This window comes from Carlito syrichta, unplaced genomic scaffold, assembly GCF_000164805.1.
Source record: "Carlito syrichta isolate Samal-C Ts95f unplaced genomic scaffold, Tarsius_syrichta-2.0.1 Scaffold305867, whole genome shotgun sequence".
Lineage (NCBI taxonomy): Eukaryota > Metazoa > Chordata > Mammalia > Primates > Tarsiidae > Carlito > Carlito syrichta.
Window position 1 is genome coordinate 472674 of NW_007249963.1, and position 16585 is coordinate 489258.

Below are 16585 nucleotides of genomic sequence, written 5' to 3' on the forward strand. Positions count from 1 at the left end.
CTCAGAGTGGAGTGCAGTGGCCGCTCCCGGCCACCGCAGCCTCGACCTGCTGGGCTCCAGCGATCCTTCCGCCTCAGCCTTCCGAGTAACTGGAACTACAGGCGCGCACTACCACGCCTGGCTAATTTTTTGATTTATTGTAGAGATGAGGTCTCGCGGCCCAGGCGGGTCTCGAACCCACAGGCTCAGGCAATCCACTCACCTCAGCCTCCCAAAGGCGCGGGATTACAGGCTGAGCCACCAAGCCTGGCTAAATCCATTTTTCAAATGCAACTCAGACACCACTCCTGGAAATCCTCCTCAGATTCACCCGATCTGACTTGCTGGGCCTTCCTCTGAGACCCTAATGCCTCTTGGCACAGTCCCTGCTCATCACACCCTGCTGTGCTGTCCCGCAGTTGCCTGGAGGCCTCCTCCAACAGACACTAAGCTCCTGGGGGGCAGCTTAGGCTGTCTTATGGGACTTGAGTGCCTGGCATTCCATTAATATCATATAATGAACAAATCAATGCCTGCAGGAATAAACAAATCACTTTCAGGAAAAGACGGAGTTCAAACTTCAGTTGAAATAAAAACATCCACGTGGTTCCTTGGGCTCAATGAATTAATGATAAGTTATTTAGCAGCTGGTCTAAAGTTTATCTTAATTTAACAAACCCCTTCCTCTAAGGGTATGCCAATTAACAACACAGGGACGCAAGAGCAATGTTTAAGATCCATGAGGATGAACTGTTTTCCAGCAACCTCAAGAACTCCAAAACACCTATTTACACAGAAATAATTGAAAAATCATTCTGATGGCTTCAGTAACTCAGTCCCCTAAGACCTGTACCAAGCAACCATTCGTTAGCCTAGTTGGAGTTAAAATATGTACTTGAAAGTCATAAAAGTACATTTATTTTAAAATATTCTATAATTCAGATGGGCCTCACCTCCTCTGCCCTGCAATTAGTAGGAATTAGTGAAGCTTCACCGTACTCCCAGCTACAAATAGCACACCCAGGAAGCCAAGGCTCACCTATAAGCTCTTAATTAGACGCATCCCTCACGACACTGGCCACCATCCTTCAAAGGAATGTTGACAGCCTGTCAGCCACAGAGGACAGCTCAGAGCCCCTTACCTAGAACCATATGGATTTCCTATGAAAATTGCTCCAGCAGCGCAGTTAGTCAATTTAATAACCTTATTAAATACTTTAATGACTTCTTGGGCCTAATGACTATATCTAGTATGAAAGAAAAAGCCAGGCAGAGTAGAATTAAAAATTTAAACTAACCGTCCTTCCCGTTCTCCATGTGAAAGCAGACTTCTGAAGAAAGACAGACAGCTAGACTCCTTGAAGATCTAATTCCTGTGTTCTCTTCTAATAATCACCCTTCGACTTCCATGTACCCTGTTTTCCCTCACCCTGCCCCAGGTTCAACCATTATCCATTTCAACCTTGTCTTTTTTTTTTTCCTTAGCCCTGATGTGAGATGAAATTAGTAATAAAAACAGCTGAATTGATAGTGCCAGGCAATGCACTGCTTTACAGATGTTTTCCTTCAATCTTTACAGTGATCCTAAGAGCTCAGTGTATTCTCATCCCATTTTACAGATTTAAAAAAAAAAAAGGAGGCTTCTAAAGCTTAAGCAACTGGCCCAGAGTCAAATGACTAGTAAGGCTGAGCTGGGTTTCAAGCTCAGGTCTGCCTTGTTCCAAAGCCTATGCTCTCAAACACATTCTATCTAGAGGTTCTTTTAGCAATAAGTATTGGGTAATTGCCAGTTTCACTGTAATTGCATTGTTTTGGAGATGGAAAATTGTTCTGCCTTCCTATTAGCTAAAATAACAGTTTTAAAACCATGATCTTAGCCGGGTTCGGTGGCTCAGCCTGTAATCCCGCGCCTTTGGGAGGCTGAGGTGAGGGGATTGCCTGAGCCCGCAGGTTCGAGACCCGCCTGGGCAGCAAGACCTCATCTCTACAATAAATCAAAAAATCAGCCGGGCGTGGTAGCGCATGCCTGTAATTCCGGCTACTCGGAAGGTTGAGGTGGAAGGATCACCGGAGCCCAGCAGGTTGAGGCTGCGGTGGTAGGGAGCGGCCACTGCACTCCAGTCTGGGCCATACAGTGAAACTCCAACTCAAAAAAAAAAAAAAAACCATGATCTTCTGAAAATCTGTCCCTCTACCTCTCAAAGCTTGGTATTTCATTTCTGAATTTCTATCAACAAGCATAATACTAGCACAAAGTAAATGCATATTAAATGTCTGAAGACGTTTCTCAGATGTCAAAAAATGTTTAAAAAGAAGTAACAAACGTTTGAAAACTAAGAAGTTTATTCCAAAGAACATTTTTTATTCTCTCTTTCTTTTTTTTTTGAGTTGGAGTCTCACTCTGTCGCTCAGGCTGGAGTGCAGTAGCATGCTCACAGTCACCACAGCTTCAAACTGCTGGGCTCAAACAATCTTCCACCTTCCAAGTAGCTGGAACTACAGGGACGTGCCACCATGCTCAGCTAATGTTTTGATTTATTGTAGAGAAGAGGTCTCACCAAGCTGCCCAGGATGGTCTCAAACCCCTGGACTCAGGGAATCCTCTTGCCTCAGCCTCCCAAAGTGCTGGGATTACAGGCTTGAGCCACCACATCTGGTTTACAAAGAACTTTTTTTTTAAAGAACATTTTTTAAAGGTGTACAGGTTCTATATGCTGAAAGTTATAGGATGTCTTTGAAAGAAATCAAAGAAGAGAAATACTAAGGTCTAAATTGGAAGACCCAACATGGTCAAAAGATAAAATCTCCCCAAATCGATCCATATGTTGAACACAATTCCTATAAAAATCCCAGCAAAATTTTTGGAAAACATTGATGGGCTTATTCTTATAATAGCCAAAACAATTCTGAAAAAGAATAAAGTGGGAGGAATTCCTCTTACCGGTTTTAAGGCTATGGTAGCCAAGACAGTGAGGTGGTGGCAAACGAAGAGAAACGTAAACCAACAGAATGGAAAAGAAAACCTAGGAAACAGCCTACACAAAATATGCCCAACTGATTTTTGACAAAAGTGCAAAACAGAATTCAATGAAAGAGTTAAAGCTTTCTCGACAAATGGTTCTGGAACAACTGAACATCTACAAGCCAAAAAACTAGCTTTGGCCTAAACTTTGCACTTTTACAAAATTTAACTCAAAATGGAGCACAGACTTAAATGTAAAACATAAAACTATAAAATTTTTATTTTAAAAATATTAATAAGAGAACTTCTTTAGGGCCTCGAACTAGGTGAAGAGTTCTTTGACTTGATGCCAAAAGGAAAAAGTGATAAAGTGGGCTTCACCAAACCTAAAAACCTTTGCTCTGCAAAGACCGTGTGAGAAAGTTGAAAAGAAAAATTACAGACAGTCAGAAAATATTTGCAGGCCAGGCATGGTGGCTCACACCTGCAATCCCAGCATTTTGGGATGACAAAACTGAAAGATTGCTTGAACCTAGGAGTTCAAGACATGTCTAGGCAACATAGTGAGACCTCGTCTCCACAAAAAAATTTTTTAAATTAGCACACGTATATAGTCCTAGCTACTGGGGATGCTGAGGAGGGTGGACTGCTTGAGTCCAGGAGTTGGAGGCTGCAGTGAACTGTGACTGTGTCACTGAATCCAGCCTGGGCAACAGAGTGAGACTCCAATTCAAAAAAAGAAAAAAATAATTTTTTTTTTTTTTTGCAGAGAAAATGCATCCAGAATATATTTTTTTAAATTTTAGCATTTAAAAAAAATTCCATTAGAAAACAGGCAAGAGACATTTTACCAGAGAACACACAGATGGCAAACAAGCACATAGAAAGATGCTCAGCATCACTGGCCATTAGGGAAGTGCAATTAACACCAAAATAATACATTGCATACGCCTATTACACTTTCCAGTGTTATCACTACTTTTTTTTTTTTTTGAGTTGGAGTCTCACTCCATCGCCCAGACTGGAGTGCAGTGGCCGCTCCCGGCCACCGCAGCCTCGGCCTGCTGGGCTCCGGCGATCCTTCCGCCTCAGCCTTCCTAGTAGCTGGAACTATAGGCGAGAGCTACCACGCCCAGCTAATTTTTTGATTTATTGTAGAGAAGAGGTCTCACCAAGTTGCCCGGGTGGGTCTTGAACCCACGGGCTCAGGCAATCCACTCACCTCAGCCTCCCAAAAGCGCGGGCTGAGTCACCGAACCCGGCGATAGGCGTGCTCTTTAGATTTTCCTTCACAGCCTAGCTTTAATCTTGTTGGTACAATAAAGATGGGTAGGCATTAAATATTAAAGTATTTACTTAGATTACAAAAGATGAATAAAGACAAAAGCTAATAAAGCAGCATCTACAGGTATTAGGTGAATATTAATTTTTCCTAGCTTTTTTTTTTTTTTTTTTTTTTAAGTTGAAGTCTCACTCGGTCACCCAGACTGGAGTGCAGTGGCCGCTCCCGTCCACCGCATCCTCGCCTGCTGGGCTCCGGCGATTCTTCCGCCTCAGCCTTCCTAGTAGCTGGAATTACAGGCATGCGCTACCACGCCCGGCTGATTTTTTGATTTATTGTAGAGATGAGGTCTTGCTGCCCAGGTAGGTCTCGAACCCGCGGGCTCAGGCAATCCACTCACCTCAGCCTCCCAAAGGCACAGGATTACAGGCTGAGCCACCGAGCCCGGCTAGTTTTCCTAGCTTTGATGAGAATTTTCCATCACAAAAATGAAAACCTTTTTCAATTTGTTCTTCCTTCTTGGGACTTTTTTCCCCTATTCTAAAGTACTGTTTCTTTCATATGACCCCGCAATCTCCCTACTGGGAATATACCTGGAAGAACTCAAATCACTCTATGAAAAAGACACCTGCACACGCATGTTTACTGCAGAATTATTTACAATAGCAAAAACATGGTGCCCATTGAAAGAGGACTGGATTTTAAAAATGTGGTACATATACACGATGGAATATTACACAACCATAAAGAAGGACAAAATTATGAACTTTGCAGCAACTTAGATGGACTTAAAGTCTATAATACTCAGTGATCTATAACAGAAACAAAGAACTGAGTACCACATGTTCTCACTCATAAGCAAACCTTGAACAATTATCATAATACTATAAGAAAGGGATTGGAAGTAGTGGGAAACTGCCAGGGAAGGGAGGGACACACCTCATCAACAAGGTTACCTGCATAATGAACATTTGTATATCTTACCTTGAATTGTACCCCACATCTTCAAAATAAAAAAAAAAATTTTAAATAAAATACTGTTTCACTTGTGTATATACATAAACTGGACACTCATTCATTCATTCACTCAATTAAAATATATTGTGTACCAACTATGTGCTAGGCACTTTTCTACACAACTAAAGATTATAGAATGTATTACCAGTGTCTCAATGACCAGAGTTCCAGTCAAAATCCCCACATAATAATCTCACAACTAAAATCTAGACTATTTCATACACTACATTCTTTACAAATAACAAGGTTGAAAGGTAGACGAAATGTGTCAAGTAACTTTCCTCATAAATTATGACAAATAACCTAAAAGACAAACGACAAAAGACATTACTTGCCACTTTATGGCTTAGAGTGTGTTTAAATGTTATCCTCTGGTTGTTTTTTTTTTTTTTGCAGAGGGGGCAAATTTAGTTGGAGTCTCACTCTGTCACCCAGGCTGGAAGGCAGTGGCACACTCATAGCTACCACAGCCTGACTTGCTGGGCTCAGGCAATCCTTCTGCCTCAGCCTTCCAAGTAGCTGGAACTATAGGCATGCGCCACCATGCCCAGCTAATTTTTTGACTTATTGTAGAGACGAGGTCTCACCATGTTGCCCAAGCTGGTCTCAAACCTCAGGTCTCAGGCAATCCTCTTGCCTTGGCCTCCCAAAGTGCTGGGATTACAGGTGTGAGCCACCACACCTGGCTGATGGTTTTCAGTGATGATTTTTTTTTAAGTTTTTATTACATCAGAATAAATAACTGTGGATGAGTTTTGGGTAGACCTGTCTTTTGCATGACTTATAATGTTCATGATGTTGCAGGTTTCTTTACACAAGTAGTGTCCAAAATCAGGGAGAGCTACCTTTTTGTATCTCAAAACACATTAGGAAAAGTGTAGGAGGAAAAAAACCCTCATTTTTTGCAACAAGAAGTAATTGGCAACCTGTGTTGTTAACTACAACCACAAGGATGCAATCAGCAGGATCCAGAACATGAAAATCTCTGCAAAGCAAAAGATGCAGTTTCTTTAACAAATAAATTCCAAAGGTGGGAAAAGGGAGAATTAAAGACTTTAACCAAATGCAATGTGTGGTCCTTATTTGAATCATAATTAGAACAACCAACTACAGAAATTTTTTTTTTCAAAATAATCAGGGAAATTTGAACGCTTAATATTTTATGATAATGAAAGACTTGTTTAATTATTTAAGGTGTGACAATGTGGTTCATTTTTTCAAAAGATCATTTGTTAGAAATGCATACTGAAATATTTACAGATGAAATTATACAATGTCTAGAATTTGTTGCCAAAGAATTCAATGTGGGGCAGCAGGACATAGGTTGGGGTTGGGGGGATGGTGTGGCCATGAGTTAATAAAGCGTTAGTAAATTGTGGAAGCTGGGGGATGGGTACATGGGAGTTTTTTGTTGTTTTTAAGAGGCAGGGTCTCATTGCGCTGTACAGGCTGGAGTGCAGTGGCTATTCACAGGTACAACCATAGCTCACTGCAGCCCTTAACCCCTGAGCTCAAGCGATCCTCCTGATTCAGCCTCCCAAATAGCTGGAACTACAGGGACTACACCACTCCTGTATACTTTGTGCATGGTTGAAATTTCATAATAAAAAGTTAAAACTTAACAAAAAAGTAAAAGAAAGAGTGAGAGGTTATCCCAAGCAGACTGCTCCATGGGGGGAAAAAAGTGTTACTTTTAAGTGCAAGGAAGTCAGAAATATGGATCTGAAAATGTTAACCGGGCCAGGCACAGTAGCTCACGCTTATAATCCAAGCACTTTGGGAGGTCGAGGTGAGAGGATTGCCTGAGTCCATGGGTGGGCAGCTTGGTGAGACCTCCTCTCTACAATAAATCAAAAAGTTAGCCAGGCGTGGTGGCACACGCCTGTAGTTCCAGCTACTTGGAAGGCTAAAGTGGAAGGATGGCCTGAGCCCAGCAGATCGAGGCTGTGGTGGCCATGAGCATGCCACTGCACTCCAACCTGGGTGACAGAGTGAGACTCCAACTGAAAAACGAAAAGAAAATGTTAACCATTTGTTCAGTATTGATACTGTTCACATGATGATATCTGAATACTCATCTGACACTAAAAAGTAAGATTTTTCTTTATTATAGAAGTAAAACATGTATGAGGCTAAAGAGAGATACAATTTCAACAATACAGATGACGACACCATGAAAATGAAGTCCCAGCCGGGCTCGGTAGCTCAGCCTGTAATCCCAGCACGTTGGGAGGCTGAGGTGAGTGGATTGCCTGAGCCCGCGGGTTCGAGACCCGCCTGGGCAGGTGAGGCCTCATCTCTACAATAAATCAAAAAAAAAAAATTAGCCGGACATGGTAGTGCGCGCCTGTAATTCCGGCTACTAGGAAGGCTGAGGCGGAAGGATCGCCAGAGCCCAGCAGGCGAGGCTGCGGTGGCCGGGAGCGGCCACTGCACTCCAGTCTGGGCGACTGAGTGAGACTCCAACTCAAAAAAAAAACACAAAAAAAAACAAAAAAAGAAAATGAAGTCCCTTCCTACTGGATTCCCAGGGTTTTTTTGTCCACCTATCCAGGACTTTTATATATATGTACATTATATATACAGAGAGAGAGAGAGAGAGAGACTCTCAATCTGTCACCCAGGCTGGAGTGCAGTGGCATAATCACAGCTCACCACAGACCTAACTTCCTGGGCTCCAGTGATCTTCCCACCACTTCAGCCTCTGGATTAGCTGGGACTACAGGTGTGTGCCACCGTGTCCGGCTAATTTTTGTATTTTTGTTTTAAGTTGGAGTCTCACTCTGTCACCAAAGCTAGAGTGCCATGGCACACTCACGGCCATTCCAGCGTCAGCCTGCTGGGCTCTGGCATCCTTCTGCCTCAGTCTTCCAAGTAGCCGGAACTACAGGCGTGCGCTACCACGCCTGGCTAATTTCTTTTTTTTTTTTTTTTTTTTGAGTTGGAGTCTCACTCTGTCGCCCAGACTGGAGTGCAGTGACCGCTCCCAGTCACCGCAGCCTCTCCTGCTGGGCTCCAGCGGTCTTTCCGCCTCAGCCTTCCAAGTAGCTGGAACTAGAGGCACGCGCTACCATGCCCAGCTAATTTTTTGTTTTATTGTAGTGATGAGGTCTCGCCAAGTTGCCCAGGCGGATCTCAAACCCGCGGGCTCAGGCAATCCACTCCCCTCAGCCTCCCAAAGGCACAGGATTACAGGCTGAACCATCGAGCCCAGCTCTAATTTTTGATTTATTGTAGAGACAAGCTCTCGCCAAGTTACCCGGGTTGGTCTCGAACCCACGGGCTCAGGCAATCCACTCACCTCGGCCTCCCAAAGTGCTGGGATTCCAGGCTGAGGTCTCACTTTGTTGCCCAGGCTGGTCTCAAACTCCTTGGTTCAAGTGATCCTCTGCCTTGGCCTCCCAAAATGTTGGGATTATAGGCGTTAGCCACTGCACTCACCAGTCTCTTTCTTTTTCTAAGTTACTTCTAATTTAATCACAGTCAGTGAAGTATTTTTTGAAATGTGTTAGAATGCTAAGTTGGAAAAGTGAGATATTAAGCTATAAATTCTATAAGATCTCCATCTTCTAAAAATGACACATACATATGTATAAAAAAAGGTTGAAAAGAAATAGCCCAAACTTTTATTTTTTTCCTGTATACTGTTCCAAAAATGTGCTGCAGTGAACAATTATTTTAAAATCTTGAAGAATAAAAAAATAAAAGAAGAAAGATCTTTCTTTAGGACAGGCTCAGAAAATATATCAGAGTCCTCAAAGTAACTATAACACAAACGGAATGCTCAGAATGAGAGCAGCGTTCTCTGAAACCTGGTGTGTGTTTGTGAGGATAATATTACCAGCTGCTTCTCTTTTCTTACAGAATACTGTAAATTGCCTCTTATGGAAACAAAACTATTTTTTCAAGTAGGACAACTTAATAACTGGGTATAACAGAGACTGAGAAAAAGGAACAAAGAGAAGAAGGGAAGGGAAGGAGGGAAGAAAAGGAGAAGAAGAAAGGCATGGGGGAGAGAACAACAAATTTAGATTGTGGGAAGTGGGAGAATGTCTAGTATTGTTGCTTCCCTTTAAAGTACCTGGCGTTACAAGATACCAGGTGATGTTCTGTATTTGTTCATGACAGTCAGTTTCCAATCAGTTTCCCACTATCAAAAACATGCCTTCTTAGAGCAAGTCCAAAATGTTGCCATCCATCAGTATGAGCACATCCTGAACATATATTACCCCTATCTATCCAAAATGGTAGCACATTTCTCCCATCCCTCCCTGTGGTGCTCCATCTCCCCCTCAGTGTTGGGGTCCTCATAGCACATGCAACTCTCCTGGGACCACTTGGGTCTGCTCCACTCAAAGTATTCCCTGCCAAAGAACTATTAAATTTTTTGTCACTAAGGTGTCAATAACAGCCCACGAGTTGCTGTTACACCTAGTATAAAGTACATACATTTTGAAGGAGAAAAAGCCCATATCTTGACCCGGCACTGTGGCTCATACCTGTAATCCCAGCACTTTGGGAGGCTATGGCAGGAGGACTGCTTGAGCCCAGGAGTTCAACACCAGCCTAGGCAACATAGTGAGACTTTTTCTCTACAAAAAAATTAGCTGGGCATGGTGGTGCAAGTCTATAGTCCCAGCTACTAAGGCCGATGAGGTGGAAGATCGCCTGAGGCCCAGGAGGTGCTAGACACTGAAGCCACTGGGAAGGTAAGGCCCCAGGCAACTGTGTGGACTTTAGCAACGGAAGCTGGCTCCAGTTAAGGTTGCGGTGAGCTGTGAGCCTGCCACTGCACTCCAGCCTGGATGACAGAGTTAGACCCGGACTCAAAAAAATTCCTAATCTTTTTTTTTTTTTGAGTTGGAGTCTCACTCTGTCGCCCAGGTTTGAGTGCAGTGCCGTGTTCACGGCCATCACAGCCTCAACCTGCTGGGCTTAGGCAATCCTTCCACCTCAGCCTTCCAAATAGCTGAAACTACAGGTGCACGCCACCACACCCAGCTAATTTTTTTGACTTATTGTAGAGACGAGAGATGAGGTCTCACCAATTTATCTAGACTGATCTTGAACCCCTGGGCTCAGGCAATCCTCTCACCTAGGCCCCCCAAGTGCTGGGATTACAGACTAAGCCATCATGCCCAGACAGAATCCCTCACCTTTATTTATTTATTTATTTATTTATATTCTATTTATTTATTATTATTATTTTTTTTTTAGTTAGAGCCTCACTCTGTCACCCAGGCTGGAGTGCAGTGGCATGCTCACAGCCACCGCAGTCTCGACCTGTTGGGCTCGGGTGATCCTTCCACCTCAACCTTCCAAGCAGCTGGAACTACAGGCACACACCACCTTGCCCGGCTTATTTTTTTATTTATTGTTTGTTTGTTTATGGATTGATTGATTGAGTTGGAGTCTCACCCTGTTGCCCAAGCTGGAGTGTAGTGGCATGTTCACGGCCACCCCAGCGTTAACCTGCTGGGCGCCAGTGATCCTTCAGCCTCAGCCTTCCAAGTAGCTGGAACTACAGGTATGCACTACCATGCCCGGCTAATTTTTTTATTTATTGTAGAGACATGGTCTTGCCAAGCTATTCAGGCTGGTCTCGTACCCACGGGCTCAAGCGATCCACTCACCTCAGCCTCCCAAAGTGCTGGGATTACAGGCTGAGCCACGGAGCCCGGCCTTTTTTATTTATTATAGAGATGAGGTCTCGCCAAATTGCCCAGGTTGGTCTCAAACCCGTGGGTTCAGGTAACCCTCTCACCTTAGTCTCCCAAAGTACTGGGATTATGGTCTAGAATCCCTAATCTTAAAGATACAAATCTTTAAAAGGAGAATATAACCTTCATAACCCAGCAGAGCAGGAGAGATACGCGCACACACAAGGGGTTTCAGCCCACCCTTCAGTCACATCACACCGGTAGGATCCTTCCTTCTAGTTCTACTAAGTGAGCACAACAGGCCCATGGGCTGGAATGGCCAAACTCCACAAAACAGACTATGCAGCAAGAGGAAGCCTCTCCCCCACACACCCACAAGATGAGCTCAAGGAGGCAGAGACAATGTCCTCAGCAGCACAGAAAAAAAAAATCACACTGCTCACTCTGGACATCAGAATGGAAAAAGAACAAAAATGCCCAGCTCCACAAAAGACACTGTCTGAAACGTGCTTCCTGTCACAGCCACCTGCCTTTCCAATTGGAGTCTGGGTTCTGTCTCATTACACAGAAGAGTTGATTCAGTTGGGTCCATCTAATTATTCTTATTAAAATATGTAACCATAATATTTTAATTGTAAATTAAAGTTGCATGCATGAATGAATCTGAATTCATTTTCATTTCACAATGGCCCAACGCCAAGGCCTTTTTATGGAGAAGATCCATCAGCTCAGATACTGCTCTCTTGGGAATTGAACCGATGTGCAAATGGAACACGTTTAACTAACAAGGGAGAGTCTTGCTCCCTTTTCTCCTCACTCTAGATTTATTACAGTCATAAAAGCCGTTCTAACAAGAGAGACTGCATTTGATTCTCACCCCTCAAATCTTAGCCGCCCCCTCCCCCCATTACCAAACTTCATGGCTGGCACTACCAGTTAGGTAGAACTAAGGTGTCACTTCCAGATTGTATGAATCTTGAGCAAGGAGGATAAATAGATCTCAGTTCACATGACAAACTCACGATTAATTAGTAACATCTGTTGTGGGCCCCTTGTAGAAATAGCTCACATATCCACCGCACCCTGGATCTAGGTTCCAGAACAGTCAGAGGATACTGCATTTTTGGCCCTTACATATTCAATTAGGTAGAACCAAAATTACTTTTCACTAAACAGCCAGCTACTAGATACTAAAAGCTCAACCAGGCTGGGCGCGGTGGCTCAAGCCTGTAATCCCAGTACTTTGGAAAGGCCGAGGCGAGAGGATTGCCTGAGACCAGGGGTTTGAGACCAGCCTGGGCAACTTGGCGAGACCTTGTCTCTACAATAAATCAAAAATTTAGCCGGGTGTAGTGGCTCGTGCCTGTAGTTCCAGCCACCTGGAAGGCTGAGGCGGAAGGATTGCCTAAGCCCAGCAGGTTGGGGCTGTTGTGGTCATGAGCTTGCCACTGTACTCCAGCCTGAGCAACAGAATGAGATGACTCCAACTAAAAAAAAAAAAAGTCTCAACTAAAACCTTTTAATCTCAGAACCTGAGATTAAAACACAATCAATGCTTTCAAAAGCCTCTTCTTGACTTCTAAATTCAGGTCAGAAGGATAAGGGGAAGTTAGTCAATCAATACGGTATGAAGGCAAAGGGCAGAGATTATTCCAGGCTGTGGGAAAAACATCTCTGAAAGTCCAGGGGATGAGAGCACACAGAGCACTCCAGGCTCTAAAGTAAGCTCTGAAATAAGGAGCGAGGGTCCACGACCATAACACCCTAACACGCCCGGACTCATCTAAAATGAGGTGCAGTAGGTAAGTCTGGAGAAAGAAACGGGTTTGGATTCTGCAGGGACCTAGTAACTTCATGCAGGTGTCATGACTTGTTCTAAGAGCAAAGGATTAAAAGCCAGGAGATCATTCTGACCACATGTAAAAAATGGATTAATCTGTGGGGAACGGTAATATACTATAGTACATCCAGAACCTAGCCTTGCTATGTTTATGTCTTGCTGACAGCAGCTACCGTAAATTTTTGAACATTATTCCCCTTTCTATCTGCAGTGTTTTGGTGTTTTGTTTTGTTTTTTTTCTTTTCTGTTGAAGGAATTTCCTGTTTAAAATCTCTTAACGTGGCTAGGCATGGTGGCTCATGCCTATAATCCCAGCTCTTTGGGAGGCCAAGAAGGGAGGATTGCTTGAGCCCAGGAGTTCAAGACCAACCTGGGCAATATGGTGAGACCTCGTCTCTATTATTAAGAAAATGAAATAAAAGAAAATCCCTTAACATTATAAAATTATTACATAAGTATATATAAGAAAAGAGTTTTTCAAGGTCAATGACATGCTTTCTTTATATAGTGGGTAAAAATCTGTGTCTCGTTTTTACTCACTGGAGTGAGTTTATAATAGAAATCAAGTGGTTAAACCAACCACCAAGAAATAAAAAAAGCTTCTTATAATTAGAAAAAAAACCTTTGTTGGTTTCATTGATAGGTATTTCCCACCCCACACCCCCAAGAGAGAAACTTTTAAAATGTGCCTTTTGATCAGTGCCAGTGTGCCCTTGGCACAGCCTGCTCTATAGTGTCAGACCAGCATAGCAGTGTAGAGAAAAATTGACCTTACACAGAGAGAGCTCTGGACTCTGAGGGGTGACCTCTAGGCCCCTGGAACATCCTACCTAATAGCAGTATCTTCGTTTGCCCGGAGCTTAGGCCACCAGACAGTCTCACAATGTAATTATGACGGGGACTTTGGGCCATGCCGCATCTGTTCTGACCTCCAGAGGAAATGAAAATAAAGGTGTTAGCCTGACCCTAGGAAGGGCAGAAACAAGAGGTCAGCAATGCAGGTGGCAGGTGACTGAGTCCCAGTTAAAACTCTGGACACCAAGCCGGGCTCAGTGACTCAGCCTGTAATCCTGCACTTTGGGAGGCTGAGGTGAGTAGATTGCCTGAGCCCGCAGGTTCGAGATCCACCTGGGCAACATGGTGAGACCTCATCTCTACAATAAATCAAAAAATTAGCCGGGCATGGTAGCACGCGCCTGTAGTTCCAGCTACTTGGAAGGCTGAGGCAGAAGGATCGCCGGAGCCCAGCAGGTCGAGGCTGTGGTGGCCGGGAGCGGCCACTGCACTCCAGTCTGGGCTACAGAGTGAGACTTCAACTCAAAAAAAAAAAAAAAAAAATACTCTGGACACCAAAGGCTCAGACAAGCTTTCCTGGCTGGCAATACTCTGGGCACACTGTTGGAGGGCAGCTCTATCCATGACTCCTTGGAGAAGGGACAACTCTTAAGTGCCTCCCTAACGTCATCCTATGTGCCTGTCTCTTCCTTTGGCTGGTTCTAATCTGTGTTCTTTCCCTGTAATAAACAGCATCTGTGAGTATAATAGATCTCTGTGGTTTCTGTTTTTCTCGTGAAAAAAAAAAAGCTTTTGAGTTTGGGAAGCCCTCAAAACTTGCAACTGACGTTGGAAGAAAGGGCAATCCTGTGGTGACCATGCCCCTAACCTCACAGTTGATGAGTTACCTTCACGGAGCAGGTATTTCTTGAACAAGCAGCCTAGTCTAGGTATTGTGAGGTGTCACTTCTGGGGGTGGGAGTTAGGGAGACTGACCGGGTGCCTTCTGGAGTGCTAGAAACGTCCATACTTTGATCTGAGTGGTGGATACAGGTATATTCCTAAGTAAAAATCCATTGAGCTACACACCTAAGATTAGGGCCCTTTATGTATTTCACTATACATATTATAGCCCGATTATTAAAAGTTAAGAAAAAAAACAAATCACTGCCTTTGAAAATGAGGGAGCCCAGCCTGGAATAAAAGGGTAGAAGTGAGCTGGACTGCTGAGGAAAACCTAAACCCACAGACAGGGCTGAAAGAAGGGATGTGACATCCAGCAAGGGAGTTTCTGAAGATTCTCTGTAATGGATTGAGTGCTTTAAACTTGGGTAAAGCGAGCTGTGCCCATGTGATCACATGGCCGTGTGGCATATGCACACGTGCATTCCCTAGACAGGCCCTTGTGCTGCTTCTCCACTTTATCGGGCTCACCAACTAATGATGTGCCTATACCATAGCAGCATAGCAGGACGGGAAGAACCATGGGAACTTCCAAAACAGGAGACCCTCAGCCAAGGGCTGGCATGGTGGCTGTCCCATCCTCCTTCTAGTCAGATAGAGGCTCAGGAAACTGGAAGTAGGAAGCCACGCTGCAGTCAAGAAGGGACAGCCTTGCCTGTTCTGTGTAAAACCAAGCACAGAGGAGCTCCAAGAGGCAACAAGCAGGGCAAAACTGACACCAATGGCTGACGGTTTCCCCAGGGCTGTTACCCAACGGTGGGAGAATTCAAGATGAGTCAGTGGAGTAGAAAGCCAAGAAAGCAAACCAGACGGAGACTGTTCAAAGCAAGCGGTGGGCGACAGAGCCTGGGCGAGTTCTGAGTCACGAGAAAAGATACGTGTCCTAAAACAGTGGGTGGGAGAGTGCTCCTCAGTGCTCAGTCACTGGAACCCAAGATGAAGGCCGCAGATGCACCAAGGGTGGGAGTGGGGAGTGAGTGCAGGTGGGCAACATTTGTTCTTTCAAGAGCCCTCCTCTAACGTGCCAAGGATTCACAGTTAGTGAGTGAAGGTCTAACCTGTGTGAGTCAAAGCACGTGGGTTAGTTATTTTTGGATGAGTAATGACATACCTCTTTCTGTTGTTCTGGAAACATCTTCAGCACAGGACACAATCAATCTGAAAAATAAAGCATCCATGCTAGGTGACTTGGAAGCTGCAAACTGGAGTGGGCATGCCTTTCATGGCCTCCCATCCAAATCCCACCACAGACCTGCCCCCATAGTCCCTGACAGGTGAGACCGTGCTCTCCCTCACTCCCGCCATAGCCAGCCAGATCAAGGTGAACATCAGTCCACACTGGGGATGGGGAGTTTGGACCGTGGCGAGTCCTAGGCAGCTAGATGATGACAGGCCCTCAAATGGCAAGGCCAGGCAGGCAGCCTGGAGTTGGAGCCTTAGGAGATCAGAGGCAGCTAGAATGTGGGGAGCAAAGAGAGGGGATGATGGGAAAGACGCCCAGAGACCCACCTCAGGGAGGACCCGATGGTTTCACTGGAAACTCAAACCTCTAATAGCCAGGTCATTAGTGTGACATTTCAGCTGCTCCAGAGGTCAGACAAGAGATGGTGTGTAGGCCAGGTATGGCAGTTCACACCTGTAATCCCAGCACTGTGGGAGGCGGAGGCGAGAGGATTGCCTGAGCCCAGGAGTTCAAGACCAGCCTAGGTAACTTGGTGGGACCTCATCTCTACAATAAATCAAAAAATTAGCTGGGTGTGGTGGCACATGCCTATGGTTCCAGCTACTTAGAAGGCTGAGGCAGAAGGTTTGCTAGAGCCCAGCAGGGTTGAGGCTGCAGTCAAGCCTGGGCGACAGAGCAAAATTCTGACTCAAAAAAAAAAAAAAAAATGGAAGCCTGCCTGTCTGGCCCTGCATGTCCCTGGGGTTGTCTATTGTTCTCTAAACCCACTTACTTATTATATAAGCCCATTGGATTTAACACCTGCTTTGTGGGGGGAAAAAAAAGGTGAAAAATCCTGGCCTATATCCACAGGTATGCATTCTTACAACTGAAAGGTGGCCGCGACTGAAGGTTTACAATTAACATTTATTTTTTACTTTTTTGA

General features: G+C 44.5%; 1 protein-coding gene across 2 annotated transcripts in view; it reads right to left on the reverse strand.

Moving 5' to 3' along the window:
- SNX10 (sorting nexin 10) overlaps window positions 1-15664 on the reverse strand; it is a 39911-nt gene extending 24247 nt beyond the window's left edge. The window contains exons 1-2 of one of the 2 annotated variants that reach the window (XM_021714892.1): window positions 15589-15635; window positions 403-512 (exon numbers count right to left, since the gene is read on the reverse strand). Coding sequence is in view for 1 of the 2 variants with exons in the window: in XM_008062836.1 (XP_008061027.1) it covers window positions 15589-15612 (24 nt within the window). In the remaining variant the exon portion in view is untranslated. Of the gene's footprint in view, window positions 1-402; window positions 513-15588 lie in introns of both variants that reach the window. The other variant, XM_008062836.1, reaches the window with a different exon arrangement.
- Window positions 15665-16585: the final 921 nt, after the last annotated feature.